We start from the raw sequence: 15,847 nt of genomic DNA on the forward strand, positions 1-15,847 counted from the left end.
CCCTTTTTTTTTTGTGAGGTATTTTTATATCTCTCTCTCTGAGAGAAAACCCAGCCGTAATTTAGGTATAGACTCCTACTGCTTATAGTTAACTTGTGTTGCCTGATGTTATGTGCTCTGTTTTTTTGTAGTCAGTCCAACTTTAGCTATAGATGTCTTACAAGTAACTTACAATGTGTTAATTAAAAAATTTGTTTTCAGAACCTGGATTTATCTGATACTATTTTTATATATGCAGACACTACTTTTTTGTAACATAACGTACCAGAAATACAAAATATAAATGATAAAGTGATAAAAGATAAATGGAAATCCATATTTAGAAGCTAAATATTAACAACCTTATTTTTTTTTGAGCAGTGGAGATCATTGCCATCTTTGCTACCTTTCATTTTGGATTAGCACTTCCCCTATAATACTTGAAAGGATACTCTTTGTCAGTTCAAACTCAGCTCAAAGGTTTGAAATACAGATAATTTTCAAAGAGTATATACATTATGAAACGCATAAATTTGTATTATAATGACCAGATGAAGATGTTCACACAAAAGTCTCTATTCTGTCAAGTGTTTATCAACACATTGGAATTTCTTGTGGTTGTTACTGTAGATATAAATATAACAGATGATATTCTGGGCTGCTAGTAAATGAATGGGTGGATGGTAATTTTGTATACTTTAGTATCAAGAGAAACTTGTCATTAAGAGTTTATGGCTGTGAGTTTAACATTTTCAGTAATTTTTCCTTTTTAAAAGACCTGGATTGGCTGATTTTTTTTTTTTTTTAAATCTTATTTACAGCTCTCTATATATATATTTGCGGTGGCTAGTTAATCCATTTTCTCTGTCTATTTCCAGTATGAAGGCCATTTTTTCCTTGCTTTTTCTCAGTAATTTTCACTGAAATTAATAGGTTACATTTTACAGTCCTTTTAAAGAAGCCCTTGCTAAAGCAGTGTGCAAAATGATTTGAATGCTGAGTGAAAATCACTGGCATATGTTTGAGCTGTACGTGGCTATTTGCCACAGACATTGCCTTCTGCCTTTGATTTTGTTCCAGTGAGCCATTGTCAACGTATTTCTCAGATTTTGATTTGGTAACAGTCTAAAGTAAGATGCAGTTTTTCCTGAGCACCCAGGAGCTAAGGAAACCCATATGTGTCTCAGAAGAAAAGCCTGGTTAAGTGCAGTCTGTGTAAGAATCTGTAATTTAAGTTAGCAAATCCAAATGCTTTAATGACCATTTATGTCCTGATGAGAGAAGGAAAAGATTTTTGGAATCCTATGCTTTTGAGATATGGCACATGTCAAAATGTTTAGGGACAATATAATGTGTTTTCCCCTTTGATCTCAATTTTGTATGAAAATTCAGTTAGATGAAAAAGCATGTATTCAAAATACTTTTTTGTATTTTAACAAAAAAATTCTAGCATTCCATTAAGTTGTTTAGCAGCTTTGTAGCTATGACTTTATAGTTATGCCAACTTTTTTGTCTTTCCTCTCTGGACTCTGAATGTTAATAATTGGGCCATATCATTCTATTTTGTTATCTTTCTTGCCCAATTTTGATAAATCTTGGAGGAGCAGGACTGAATGGGGGTCTTTGTACAGTTTGGAAAAGTTTTCCAGACCTTTCTGCCAAGGTATGGCAATCTTTTCCTGGCTATGGCTGAGAACACCTTCTTCCATTAACAGATAGTTCTTGATTATTGCCGCAGTCTGGTGTGTGTGTTGCTAGTTAAGCTGTACCTTTCACTTCATCATGAGTCATATTCTTTCTGTATCTTTTACATACATTAAAGGGAAAAAATGGCTTTTCTGGCTCCTTTTCAATTTTTTATTTTTTATTTTTATAGTAATTGCCCTTTCCTAGTTAGTGTGTTGCTGATGCCAATTTCTTTGTGTGTGTGTCAAAAGCATCTGTGTGTTTGATAGACAGATATCGCTATTATTCCATTCTTTACATGATTTTTTCCCACTCATAATTCATAGCTATCGTGCTTTGATAATGACATTTAAGATCAAACTTTTGAGTTGCATCATTTGATTTCAGTGCTGTAATGGGACAGTGTAGTAATTTGCATTAAACTGTAACTAGTATGTGTTGATGGGAGGTCTATAAAAAGTATAGAATTCGTAGGAAACGGAGCATGGACTGTTTGTTGAGCTTGAATTATTTTTCTGTTCCTGTTCAGGCTATTTATCTAATGGAAGAAAATACCTGTGATTTTGCAATTAAAAAAAAAACCTGCTTATTAGTATCTGTGATTGCTACTGGGTTCATAGACTGTAAACAGCCTGACAATTCCTCAGATATTTTTTTCTTCTTTTTCCCCCAATTTCATACTCCATAGGAGTAATAATGTAAAACTGCTATATCAATATAATTTGATTTTTTGTGTGCTGCATTTTTTAGCTGCTGACCACTTTCATACAACAAGTGTACCAGCTGGGTAGCAGTAAAAAAAGCAATTCTCATTTCTCTAAGGTATATAATAGGTAATTCTGGGCAGGGAGCAAACTGGGAAAAACCTCACTTGTTTTTAAAGTTAACAGAGTCACTACCATATACCATCTCTTACTGGGTTCATTTTCCCAATTTATACATTTCCACATTTTCTCAAACATTTACGTTTCTTGGAACAGGTAGATCTGTATTCAGTCAGGACACTGGCCCTACCATGGCCTGTATCCGAGTGTATTACTGATTGATTCTATCAAAGAAGAAACATGGACTCATAAATATCATTTTAACATCAAATCATATAAGCTGATTTATGTCTGAAAATATAGAGGTTTAATTCAAATAGTGCCAGATACGCTTACTATGTTTCTATGCTATTCATATTATTAATTCTTCTCTAAGATTTTTTTGTGTGTGTGTTTAATGTGGAAAAAAAATTTCCTATGTCAGTTTTAAATTTGCCACTCAAATTCTTTGTTTGCTCTGACTCTTGTAAGAAAAAGACTATTAATAGAAGTTCTTAATCTCCTTTGTTTTTATTTTGTATTTTTATATTGTATGCTCCTTTGAGGTGTTCTCTAATACAAGTAAATTCTTTATTTTCTGATTTTAGTTTGGTGATTTTATTATTTTTTTTTTAATTGTCTAATGAGGAATAAATGGCTGAAAAGAAATCCAACAATACCTATGCTATGCAAACATGTCACATAACCTTTTCCATAATTTGACCAAACTCCATTTAAAAGGTAGCAGGGTTCAGGTTCTTTTTTTGCTCTTTTCCTGTTGAGATAGATTTGCTAGAATTGGGATGTAAAGTGAAGGCAGGCCACCAACTTACAGAATATATTAAAATGAAATTACATATCTATCCCCTTTGTTTAATTTTTGTAATTTCTGTCTTTTCTCATTACTGATATACATTGAGGTCTCTTTTTAGCTGTCCACAATGATGTGAAACTTTTTTTTCCTGAATTGATACTGTTCTTTGAAAATGCAGGAGGATATATGAGAAGTTGCTCTCAGTGTGCTTTTGTCTGTATTTATCAGCATTATGTTTTATCCCATTCTGTACTGCTATTATCGCTTGATCTGGTTAAGCCGGTCTGTCTTCCAATCTCCCATGCCCCTAAATACTGTATTTACCTGTAAGTTCTATGGAATTCCATCACTCAAGTGTCTTTTCCAGATCCCTGCTGCAACTGTAAGACCAGTCTCCATTTTAATACGGAACAGGTAGCAGTTACTAATACCTGTGAGAAGTTGTGTCCTGTTTTCAGTTGGGATAGAATTTATTTGGTTATTGTTTTGTCTGGTTGTAGTTTTTTTTTCTTGTTATTTTGTGCTTTTATTACTTCTTTTCTTATGCAGGACTTTTTAATTACAAGCTTTTGGCCCTTCAAGGAAAACACCAGCTTGTCTTTCCAAGCTACTGTGTGAGGAGGTTGAACAGACTCATGAGATGTGGTTGTACTTTTAGTGAAGACACTATTTAGACAGTATATTAATGTGATCACTTTTCTTTTTGCTTTGAATAGAGCTCCTCCTTAATCCATGTGAACTCCATCGGTTTAACAACAGAGCTGTTGTCTTCATCCTAGCTAACTGCAACTTCATCTTATGCTTAGTTTCTCTGAGCTCCACTCTACTTTTACCACTTCAGGCCACCAAGTCCCAGAAGTTCCACCCAAAGCGCTCCCTCTGGCAGTTCCCTATTGCCCTGTCAGCCTCACGTGGCTGCTGTCTACCACCTGCAATCTGAAGTCTGAAACAGGATGCATTTCCAGGCATTTCGTGAATTGCAGGAAGAGTTGAGTAGCTTCAGTATTGTTTTAATTTTTTTCTCTATACAATTCTTCTGGTTTTGAATGAGAAGCAGTCCTGACAAGGTTGTGCAAACAAAATCATTTGATAAAGCCTCTAGATGATTTGTGGTCACAGTAACACAGGGGAATTTCTCATATAGTCTCAGCCTTGCCAAATTTTCTTTTTCTGGAATTCATTGCAAACATTTGCTTTAGGTTTCTGAGCCACTTTGGAAGTATTCCCAGATAGTTCTGGATAGCTGTCTCTTCAGACAAATAGGAAACTTACATTTTGTTATTTCTTTTTCTTATTATACTTTTTCTTAACCTTTTTTTGAGCTCATCAGCTTGGGAAAGGTTAGATAAATTATGGGGGCAATAGGCTGGAGTTAAAATGGGAGGATGGATTTGTGTTCAATAGGGTTACTTAATTAGTGTTTATTTTCAGAGTCCTTTGGGTATTGTTTTGATTTTGTGTTTTTAAACTGGAATTTTCCTGAGTACATATGCATCAAGAGAAATTTGAACCTGGGGAAATGACATTGTCCTGAGGAGATCGATATTTGACACAGCTACAATTCACATTCTATTTTCAGTTGCGATATGGGGGTGTGCTGATATCATCCCCAGAATGTGAGCAGGAGCATACTGTGTTGCCACTGTTATAGTGGCTTTTGGCCATGAAAGTCTGAGTAGTCTTCAGGAAGAAACCTGAACACAAACCTTTCCTTCAGAGGCAGGGGGAGAAGTAACATTAAAACATTTCAACTGGTGTAAACATACTGGCTTGCAAAGTTAAGAGATCTATACTTTCATGGGATTTTTAAATGTTAAAACCAAAATTTCTGACATTGTATTATCAGTAAGTGGAAAATCCTTTTAAATTGCCAACTTCGCTATTTGTGTTAAACAAATTTGATATCCTGCGACCTTTCTGCAAGTAGAACGTTGAATTATAATTTCAAGCAGCCTGTGTATCTAAGACAGTTAAGGAATGTTGATCGTGTTTGCTGCTGGAAGCGTGGCACTTAGGGATTGTCGCTTATCTCTGTTGGTAGAGATGTAGAGGGCTTAAGGACTGCTATTTTTGTCTTTCTCAAATGCAAAGGTAAAATATTTGCGTAAAAAAACAAACAACATCCCCCCCCCCCCAAAAAAGAAAGGTTGCCATCACACTAAGGTTTGTTAGGCTTTGATATTGATGTTATGAGAGAGAGAAGTCCTGAAATTCAGTTAAACTCAGTGTCATTAACATGTTTGAAGCTGCCCACCAAGCACATCACTTGCACCCTGGAGCTACTAGTGGCAAGCAACTTGTGTGTGATTGTTTTGTTGTTTTTTTTACACAATAATCATCAAATTTAAAGTTATGAGACACTGTTTTTAGTGCAGTTTTATTAAAAAGTGTAGTATTTATGAAAGCAGTAGCGATGTAATGCACTGATATATTGCAAAAAAATAGGAGTTAAGAAGGATATGCCACATATTCCTAAAAAAGCTTGCTTTAAAAGGTGAATACATATAGCAAATTTTTTGCTAGAGATATTAATAACAATTATTAATCACATGGATATTTCTATTTCATGGTATCCTATAAAATACCATAGTTTTCTAAAGCATAATTCCAGTGTGTTACCAAACACTTTTTGATAATGGGATGTTACAGTCATTGTTAGGGGTGCTTGACATGCCTTGTGTTATTTTGCTATGTGGAAAATTCTTTTCTTGCTTTTACAGTTTGTGGTCAGCTTCATCAACTGGTACTATAAGTACTTGGTACTGTTTATTTTTTTTTACACTGTTTTGAATTCTGTTGCTCCTGTCTTATACTTAAAACCATAAGGAAAGTCTGAGAGTTTATTTTGCAACCTGTGCTCAACATGACCAATCATTTTATTGTATTTAAGTTTCCCAATGGTCTTTCTGAATTTTGTCACATAATGGTCTTTTAAATCAATACTAACCTTCAGCAGCTGGTCTTTCTCACACATCGCTAACAGCTTGTTTGAGGGTCTAATTGTGATTTTTCAGGCAAATTCATCTTTGTGTATTTTCTCAGAGCATTGGCCTCCTCCATCAGTCGGACAAATGCTTTCTGGAGCCAAGCTAGTCACCTTTATTAAAGAACCCTTAATCCATTCATTGTTTAGGGCATATTGATTGATAGCAGAAAGGCATCTGCACTGAGTTCTCCTGTGGGTATACGAATGTCCATGAAGCAATTATCAGTTAGTACTAGGGCTGCAGTCAGGGCAAAGGGGAAGATGCCTGCAAAGCAACTGCATGTGCAATTTCCAATGGGATATTGCTAAGTAAAAGAAGAATTTTATTCTAGCCTACTTTACACCAACAAGACATATTCATACCTACATGAGAGGAGTGGGAAAAGACATTTTGAGCTGTTTGGAGCATTTCAGAGTAGGGGGCTCAATTATGTTGGTACTGGTGGAGTTTCATGCTTAGGGCTGAGAGGCATCATTTGTCCTGCTGCTCACTGCATTCTCTTCTCCTCCATCTGGAGTCTAGTTTAATACTTGCTCTTTCAGGGAATTATTGTTGGTGTGGTGATCCTGGATGTTGCCACTGTGGGCTTTGAATATGGTGATAACTGTAAGTGAAGCATCACTTTCTCTAGTATTTAGTGCTAAACAGACTGTTCCATGGCCAAAAAGAAGAGAGATCCTTTTCTTTGAGAGATCCAGGTATTTTTGTTACTTGTCTAACTAGATAAATGTTATAAGAATAGAATATTGTATCTCTCAACCAGTCCCTTAGCATTTGAGACACACTTGAGTCTTAACAGAAAAAAGCTGCATTAGAAGTGCATCAGCTCATGGTGCTGCCTCTATTGGGCAGCCTGTAGGAGAGTTGCAGCCTGGGAGGATGTTCATGCAAACTGCTCAGGCTGTGGGGATGCACTGTAGCTCAAACAAGGCCATACTTTTCCTGGTGGGGTGGTGGATCAGTTAAGTTAATCAAATACTTCATTACAAAATGGGCAAAACGAATGTAGGAGATGGATTTAATGTATTGTAGGCACTACTGGATTCCAGAACCCTCCTGATGGATGGGGTTGTTCAAAGACTTGGACTGTTCGGATGAAGACCTAAGTGCCCATGGTATTTTACATAAAACACTTTTCCTTCTCTAAGTTCTACTGCAGTATCTTGCCATGCTGAAGTAACCTTGGTGTTTTGTTCTGGATTTTTTTTTTGTCTTGTTTGTTTTTTTTGTTTCTTATTTTTGTTTGTTTGTTTTTTTTTAAATCTAAAGTGGGAATGGAAAACCCACAAACCCAAGTACAACTTTTCTGTAACTTAGTAAGTTGGGCAGGTTTTATCTGGATGGAAAGCAGACCTTTTTCTTCCTCTCCTTTCTCTCCTCTAGTGACATATTTAATAAGCCAAAACATGTTGTAGTAATTAATTCACTGCGGAAGGAAGAAATGTGAAGATACTTTTACAATAAATGTCAAAACTTTTCTTGCTGCCCCCAAGATTAGTGGTCAACTCTAATGGTAGCATTGGAATAGTAGTTATAATAATAAATTTTTCCCAACAATTTGGGGTTTGTGCAAACAGCTAGCAAAATTCAAAACTAAAAATATTAGACCTCTACAACTAAAATGTGGATCTTCCTTTCTCAATCTGCAGATAATGTAAAATCTTTCAGATTGCATGCAAATGAAAGGAGCAGTCTGTAAATTCTTGTGGTAGAAATAGAATTGTTCTGTGTCACCAGAACAATTTTGTTAGCCGATCTTAATAGATATAATGTAAAACAAATTATTAGTAAATAAGCTAAAAGTAAATAAGCTCCTAAAAGCAGATTGTGGGGGGTTTATGAATCAGTAGAAGGTGGCTGTTTTTTAGAGCTTGTAATTTGTAGTAATATGACATCAATCCTACTGTAAAAATCTGTTTGAGCAGAATGCAATCTGATATATCATTGGTTGAAAGAGATTTTGAGACAAGTTCACTCTCTTCCCCTACAGAGCATTATGAGATGGGACATTCTTAATGAAGAGCTTTGCCTAATTACCTTGATTAGTATTTCTATGACTAATGGGGTGAACCTGGAAGGTTGTAAACTTAGATTGGTTACAAAAAAAACCAAAAAAGTTCTAGTAGCGGTACCTGCCTAGAAGAGTTCTCAAAGCTGAGCAATGACACCAGACATTTCCATCAGGTTTTGTTTTTAGTGCAGAGCAGAAACCTCCCAAACTTTTCAGATGCTTACAGAAATAATCAACTTCTGAACTCCGTGACAAATGTTGTTTGTGTATAAATTTAACTGTGAAAACGTTTGAGTGGCTTCAAAATTAGAGGGGTGGCAAGCACATTGGACACAGTAAAACATCACTTGGAATAATTAGCATAGTGGGTACACAGCCAACAATATGTTCCTCAACCCAACAGATGTGAAGAAATACCTTAAGGAGAGGAAAAAGTCAAAACAGATAACAGAAGTGTGAAAAACTTACCATAGTAATCATATTAAAAGCTGGTTCTGAGAATGCTTATGTATTTTTGTGTAACGGGGTCACCAAGGTGCTGGGGAAGATTTGCTGTTGGAGGACTGGGAAAGGAGCCAGAGGTGGGCTTCAGCCTGGCCACGGTTGCAGGTGCTCAGGTTGGTCAGGCTGCTACAGAGCTGCCTCATGGGGATGGTCTTTCTTGTCAATTCCGAAAATTTACCTGAGAGTTTCTAACTTAAATATACGAGTACTCATTTCAGTCTGGAAGTTGCTTTGGATGGTGTGTAAGCACAGTGTCACTTGCAGTGGTGAGAGCTTCCTATTGCCAATGGCAGGACTGTAGTCGGTAGTGTGTGGTCTTGCATGTTGAACGTACAAACAGTTATGAAGATTTTATAAATCCTCTCTTTTCAGACTCCTGCTGAACAGGCCAAAGCTAGATTACAGCTGGTTCTTGAGGCAGCTGGTAAGTGTGGCTATTATAAGTAAAATTATATTCAAAATGTGTTTAACTTTTGTAATACCAGAGAGTAATTTTGTCCTTTTCTGTTTGGCAAATGCCAAGTCCCTTTCTCCATAGCTCACTTCAATTTCTAGTTAAGAGGAAACTGGTGTGCATCACCATTGGCATTTAGTAAATCCTTTTAAGGAGATAAAAATAAGTATTTTTTGTTCGCTGTTCAGAACCAGCACTCAGATTTCATGTGTTTCTCCTCTTGCTGCTGCTGCTACTGAGACTTATTCTGTGCTCTCAAAAATTTGTTTTATTTTTTAGCACTGAACTGAATTAGTACATGTGTATATTTGTATTTATTTATTTGAAGTAGCTGAAACATGTAGTAAGTTTTCCAAAAGGCTGAGACTAAGAGGCTAGTCTACATATTAATTCTCCATGGAGAGAAGCATTCTTATGTTGTCCAGGACTAGTAAGAAGGAAGGCAAGATGCATATCTTGGTAACTATTTTGAATTTTTCATTAATTTAACTAATTTAAAGAAAAATTGGAGAAATCCTGTAGTTTGATGGAAGATCTAAAACTTTAAAGTAACTGTCCTATCGTACCAAAGATGAGAAGATCATTCCTTTAATTCTGCCTTTTTTTGCAAATGTTATGTTGAAGTCCATGTTACTGATCAGAGACATGGTTGCTCCCAAATGGAGAGACGTTCCGCTTGTTTGGTTTATTTTTACTAATATAATAGTGTTCAGTGTGCAGCTTTGACATGCACTGCTTCATTTTTCCCCTGTGGAAATTGCTGTGGATTTGAGCTATGGTGTAACTTAGGCCAAGGTCCATTTTGCTCTTTGCCACCTTAGGTTGCGTGCCTTTGTGGTGGTATGCTGTATCAGGATGCCTGCTCTTCAGTGGCTTTGATGCAGAGGCTTTTGTCCTCTCTTCACCCAGTCTCCAAATGGTTATTTACATGAGCTGCATGTGGATTGATGCACTTACAGTGTGGCTGTGAAAACTTTACTCAAGAATCTTACACTGTAGTAGGGCTGTGGTAATTATAAAAAAAAAAAAAAATCATAATGATCCTTTTATATAACATTGCTGGAAGTTCTTTAGATACTTGCATTTGTCTTCAAAATGTTAAAATAATGATTTAGCTCTGAAGTGGTAGTCTGTGGTGAGCTTTGTGATCCTAATTAATTTCTATATCTTTTTTCTTTTTTTTCTTTCTTTTTCCATTAGAACTTCGTCAGTTTGTCATGCAAAAAAGGAAAGCTTTCAGTATTTCATATGCATTGTTATAAAAACGTTTTTGTCTTTAGTTCAGCTTTCATCTCTCTCATATATATACACTTTTAACTTAGAAACAGCAACTTCCAATAAGTACCTTTTTTTAATTTCTTTCTCTTATGGAAACCTTCTGTTTTAAGGAATACCGATCTTCTCACATTTTGTTGTTGTTTGTTTTGCTTTGGGTTTGGTTTTGTTTTTTCTTAATGCATCTAGCCTTTTGTATTGTGTAGCTTCAGATGCATTTGTTCTTCTCCATAACTTTTAATAAATCTTTGAAGCATATAATTATAAAACAGATGTGACAGTACTGACCAAAAAAGCACAATTCTTATATACTACTCACATCTATCACACCTTATTTTTTAATTTAACACCTGAGAAATGTATAAAAGATATCTGTGGGTTGTATATCATCATGACCTGGGTCCCCACAATTTCTGAAAACATATAAAAGGTCTATGACATTGTTAATTTGAAATATTCACAATTGAAGTCTGAAACTTAGATTGAAGCTGGAAGCTGTTTATAAATAACTCAAGAGAGTTAATCTCTTTGTTTCTCTTACAGAGAAACAGAAAAAAGTTATTTCCGGGCTTTATACCAATCTTGGTAATCTCAGGCATTTGAGATCATTCCCCCTCCTTCTTGACCCATCCTATATTCATCAATTAAATTGAATTTTTATTAAATTGATGTGAAAGGAGTGTTGTAAATGTTAATAATGTTGTTTCAATATATTTTTGTGTGTTTACTCATTGCAAAATCAGTACTTTTTCATCTTTAAGAAAAAAAAACAAAAAAACTGCCTTAGACCGTGACTGAGCAGCTTTTCAAGGAGTTCATGATCAACAGGTTTATGTCAATTATGTTGCTGCTGTTGTAGCATGATGTTGTAGGATTTAATAGATTATAATGTAAATTTAAATCTTTAGTAATAATGAACAAAGCTTTTTGCCTATGCAGTGCTGATACAGGATTCATCCCAAACTTGTGAATTAATTTATAGCATGTCTGACATTACTGTGGGATTGGAGCAATTCCCAAGTGGGGAAAAAAGATGTACTTTATTCAAAATATACCGTCTACATTTTAATGGTTGTTAATATCTCTGCACTCCTCTATGGTTTGGCCAAACAAAACAATCTTACCTTCTACAATGGCTCAAAATTGTTCAGGAGCAAGTTGTTAGTATTTGTACTTGTTTAATTTGCAACTTCTCTGAGTACCTGATACTTACATAGAATTTGATGTGTGGGCTTAAGTTCAGGTGTTTTCTTCAAATTGAGCACAGTAACAAATACGTATTTGTATGCAGTATACATATTTTTTAAGAGAAGGCATTTGGGCTGTTGCTTTATCAGAGAGTGGAATGTCTGAGGATATTTTGTCAAAATTTAGAAGTAGGAGTTCCCAACGTTTCTTCAAGCATAGGAAATGTCAGTCCAAAAGCTGGTTGCACTCTGTTCATGTGGTTTAGCTAGTAAAACACTTAACCTGGCTTTCATGCCAAGTACCACAGGCAATGGGATGAGCTACAAGAGGCACTTTATAAGGAGTCTGATTTCCAAAAGTGTTTAGGTACAAAAAAGGTTTAGATAGTCCTTGTTTTGCAATATTCTTCTTCTACTGTTTCAGTGAACTATTTACGTGTTAGCTGTCTTCTCAGTCTGAAGGTCATAGAATCACTTAGGTTGGAAAAGACACTTAAGATTACCAGGTCCTGGCACTGCCAAGTCCATCACTAAATCATGGCCCCAAGTGCCATATCTACAGGTATTTAAAACACCTCCAGCGGTGATGACTCTAGCACTTCCCTGGGCAGCCAGTTCCAATGCTTGACAGCCCTTTCAGTAAAGAAAATTTTCCTAACATTTAATCTAAAGATGTTTGTGTGTATATTTTTTTTTTTTTTTCCCCACATCAACCTATTGACATGGAAATTGTGGCTTTATCCCTGTGGCTTTATAAGCGAGAGAAAGTGGTGTATTGAAATACACTAATAATGTTATCAATTTACAGAATATAGGTTTGAAAGTGCTTTCAGTGTGTTAGCCTTTTCAAGTCCTGTCCTAGTACAATGGCCATAGTTTTAAAAAAGTTAATTATACATTACAGTGTTCCCTTTGCTCTTCACTGCTTTCTTCATTACCAGGGAAGGTAGGTCCAGTGGCCAACTGATCAGCTTCAGCAGGAATTAAAAGATAATTAGTATCTTGTAGAAATCTGCTTTTAGAATCTTAAAGATTAAATTAGGACATAACTGATCTCTCTGAAAGACAGAATATAGCAAAGAGTAAACCATACTCTTTTTAATTGGAATTTTGTTCCTGGTGTGTTTTGGTAATGGGAATTGTGGCTTCTGTTGTCTTCTGGGAGAGCTGGTAAAATATGAAATATTCACCCCTATGGGAGGGGAGGATGGAGAAGATGGTCACTTTTATGCTCAGGTAATACAGTGCTGTCAACAAGTTGTGTCTCCAAGTCCTTCATTTATCATTCATGCTGACTTTGCTATGCACTTTCTTAATTTTTATTTTTATTTTTATTTTTTGGTGTAATGTTAAAATCTTTGTTCTCATTAAGCAGTGCAATACTTGCAGATACCGAAGCACTCTGCTTTAATTTATAAGGCAAACGAGTTTTGATTTATAAAAATTGTCCTTCGTTCAGTAGAAATTGTTGGTCTTGGCTATAAATTTATGTTTGCACAACTTTACTTACTTACATTTCATAATATTGAAGTATCAGAAAGCCTTTTTATCATCCTCTAACATTATCACAGCAACTTGCCATGTTTGAGCAGATGTTAAGCAGGCAATAGTTGAATGTTAATTTTGAGAGGGTGGTATGTTTAAGCCTATCTGAAGTATGTTGCATGTGGGCCTTCCAGACTTAGCTACAATGCTTTGTCTCTTGGGAGAATTTTAAAGCTAAACCTCTTTCTTTTTGTCACTCTATATGGACTCTCTCAAGTCAGTATAAAGCAGATCATCCCTAGGCTAAAGCTCTTCAGCTTTTGTTATTGGGCTCTGTAGACCTGTAATTAGGCCTCCTGGCAGGCCTTGCAGGCCGGTTAATGGTCATATGGAGTTTCTATGAGGCAGACTGGCTTTGTATAAATCCTTCGTAGGGATACGTTCATGGGTCACTTCCTACCAGGACCAGGCTTTGTGCTGCTGCCCCACGGGCTGACAGGGAGCAGGTTCCCTTGACCATCGATAGCTCAGTTTGCAGCGCACAATCTACCCGGCTAATCCCCAGTGTAAACAGAGGATTTAGCTGAGCTTCTGTCACTTACAGTTGCCAAACCACTTGGGTGTCTGTGATTTCTTTCCCAGACTTCATTACTGAGAGACAGAGAAGCACAGAAGATTTGAGCTGGGGTTTTGTGCTAAACATTTGCTTGCTCATATTGCTTATTTTAAGGAAAAAGTTTGCCCTGCTTCAAATCCTGCCTTGCTAAAACCTGTAAACTTAACCAAAAATGTCAAAACTTTAAAGCTGGTTAATTTGAGCTGTGAATTGTTGTATGGCACCCATGTTTTTGCGTAAGAATTATAATATGGATAAAGATTCAAAAAATGTGAATACAGTGATATGAGAAATAGCATGTGGATGTTTCAAATTATCAATATTGCTGCCTTTACTAAAGGAGCCTGAAAGTTTTCCTATGGTGATAAGCAGATATTTCTTACTCTCCATATAAAGATGATGAGAAAAAGCAATTGATCTGGATTTTCAAAGGTCTAGAGTTGAAATAAGTGACTGATCTATTTTTGGAATCTGCATTTCAATCTATCACTGAAAGAGCATTCAAGAGTAGAGCGGTTTTGTGCAAAGAATTCTTGACAGAGTTTATTTAAAGAAAACTTCAGAACTGAGACACTAACATGACGTTAGCAATATGCGGTAAAAATTTATGAATACAAATTGTAATCATTTCACATTTATCAGATCTGTTTGGCAGCTATTCTGGATATTGGATATTTAACTCATTATATTGGAATTATACTGTCATATTGCTCCCTTTAATTTTCTACCTTATTATATTTTACATATTCCTTAAAGAGAAAATTATTGAAGATGAAAAGTACTTTGGCCTTAGCTGTTGTAAAAATTGAGGTGTATTATAATACATGTTATTGGGGAGAAAATCCTAATTTGCACTTGGTGCCTGATAAGTAGTCAAATATTCTCTACTTTCTGGTATCAAAATGGCTCATAACAGATGTGGCTGAAAGGACCACATACGTAGACTGTATGATTTTAGTCTGGTGGAACTAATAGGATCACTTGCTACTTTATGGATTCTTCTTTTCTTTTACTTTAATAAAAACTGTTTAGTTAAATAGGATGGCCTCTATTTTTCTTATTTTCTAACTATGCAAAGTAGTAAGGCAGGCAGATGGCAACAAGTATGAAAAATTTCCTTTTATTTGTGCTCATTTTTAAATGCGAAATTTATAAAATGTTTATGGATTTAGTTCGATTATTTTTCTTTTGATTTTGCTATTTGTGTTCTTTCCACTGAAAAACTTAGTTTGAATTTCTAATTATGCAAACAGCTTTAGAAGAATGATAATGTATTGGAATATATGCATAAAGCATGAAATAATACATTAAATATTTTACCTGAGTCATGGAAATTTAAAAATAGCTTCTAAAATAATGCTTTCCCCAGAAAATTCTAAGAATTTAAACTTACAACAGTCTTAAAAGTTACTGAATGTTGAAAAATAAATGAATAGTTGCTATGTGGGTATGCTCAGTTTAATGCAAAATTCTTATTTCTATCAATTTCAAACAGTTGTTTTGAGTAGTGTATTGATACTTTGGATAATTTTATTTCCATTTATATACAAAAACTCAATTATGTGAGCAAAGATGTCTTATTGAATTACCTTTTCTCTTTATGACAAACATGGATGTAGGCACTAAAAATGTTTTTCAAGGTGTTTTGTGGGTATGGGTATGTGAGCACAGGGGAGTTAAGACATTATAAACAAAATCTAGAAGAAGTAGATGAAAAGAAAAAGTTTTACGCTAGAATTCATGAAGCTCATTCTGTAAGGTTGTCCTGGGGAGGCTAGAAATTTGTTCATGTTTTCAGAAATAAATCTGAGGAGAAACTGTCAATCTGTTGCTGCTGTGGCTTTAAGTATAAGCAGTAACTGCTGTACCCCCAAGAAATGGAAATGGGCTTTTTTTTTTTTTTTCCTTCCTTAATGCCTTTTTTTTTTTCGGTACTTGCTCTGTGTTATTGCTTCGCTTTATAGCTGAGGCTTGGTCAGGAGCAGTTGGTATTGCTGTTTTGCCTCTGTTCCTCATGTGAGCAAGTGATGTAGAAAAAGAAAATGA

The 15,847-nt window shown here is 35.4% G+C and overlaps 1 protein-coding gene across 4 annotated transcripts in view; it reads left to right on the forward strand.

Moving 5' to 3' along the window:
* Window positions 1–15,847, forward strand: part of RSRC1 (arginine and serine rich coiled-coil 1) — a 169,314-nt gene that overhangs the window by 82,150 nt on the left and 71,317 nt on the right. For all 4 annotated transcript variants that reach the window (XM_062603456.1, XM_062603460.1, XM_062603458.1 and 1 more), the window contains one exon: window positions 9,157–9,208. In XM_062603456.1, the coding sequence (XP_062459440.1) occupies window positions 9,157–9,208 (52 nt within the window). The remainder of the gene's footprint in view (window positions 1–9,156; window positions 9,209–15,847) is intronic.

The sequence above is a fragment of the Pezoporus occidentalis genome, unplaced genomic scaffold (genome assembly GCF_034315485.1).
Source record: "Pezoporus occidentalis ecotype Australia unplaced genomic scaffold, CSIRO_AGI_Poc_V1 ctg8, whole genome shotgun sequence".
Classification (NCBI taxonomy): Eukaryota; Metazoa; Chordata; class Aves; order Psittaciformes; family Psittacidae; genus Pezoporus; species Pezoporus occidentalis.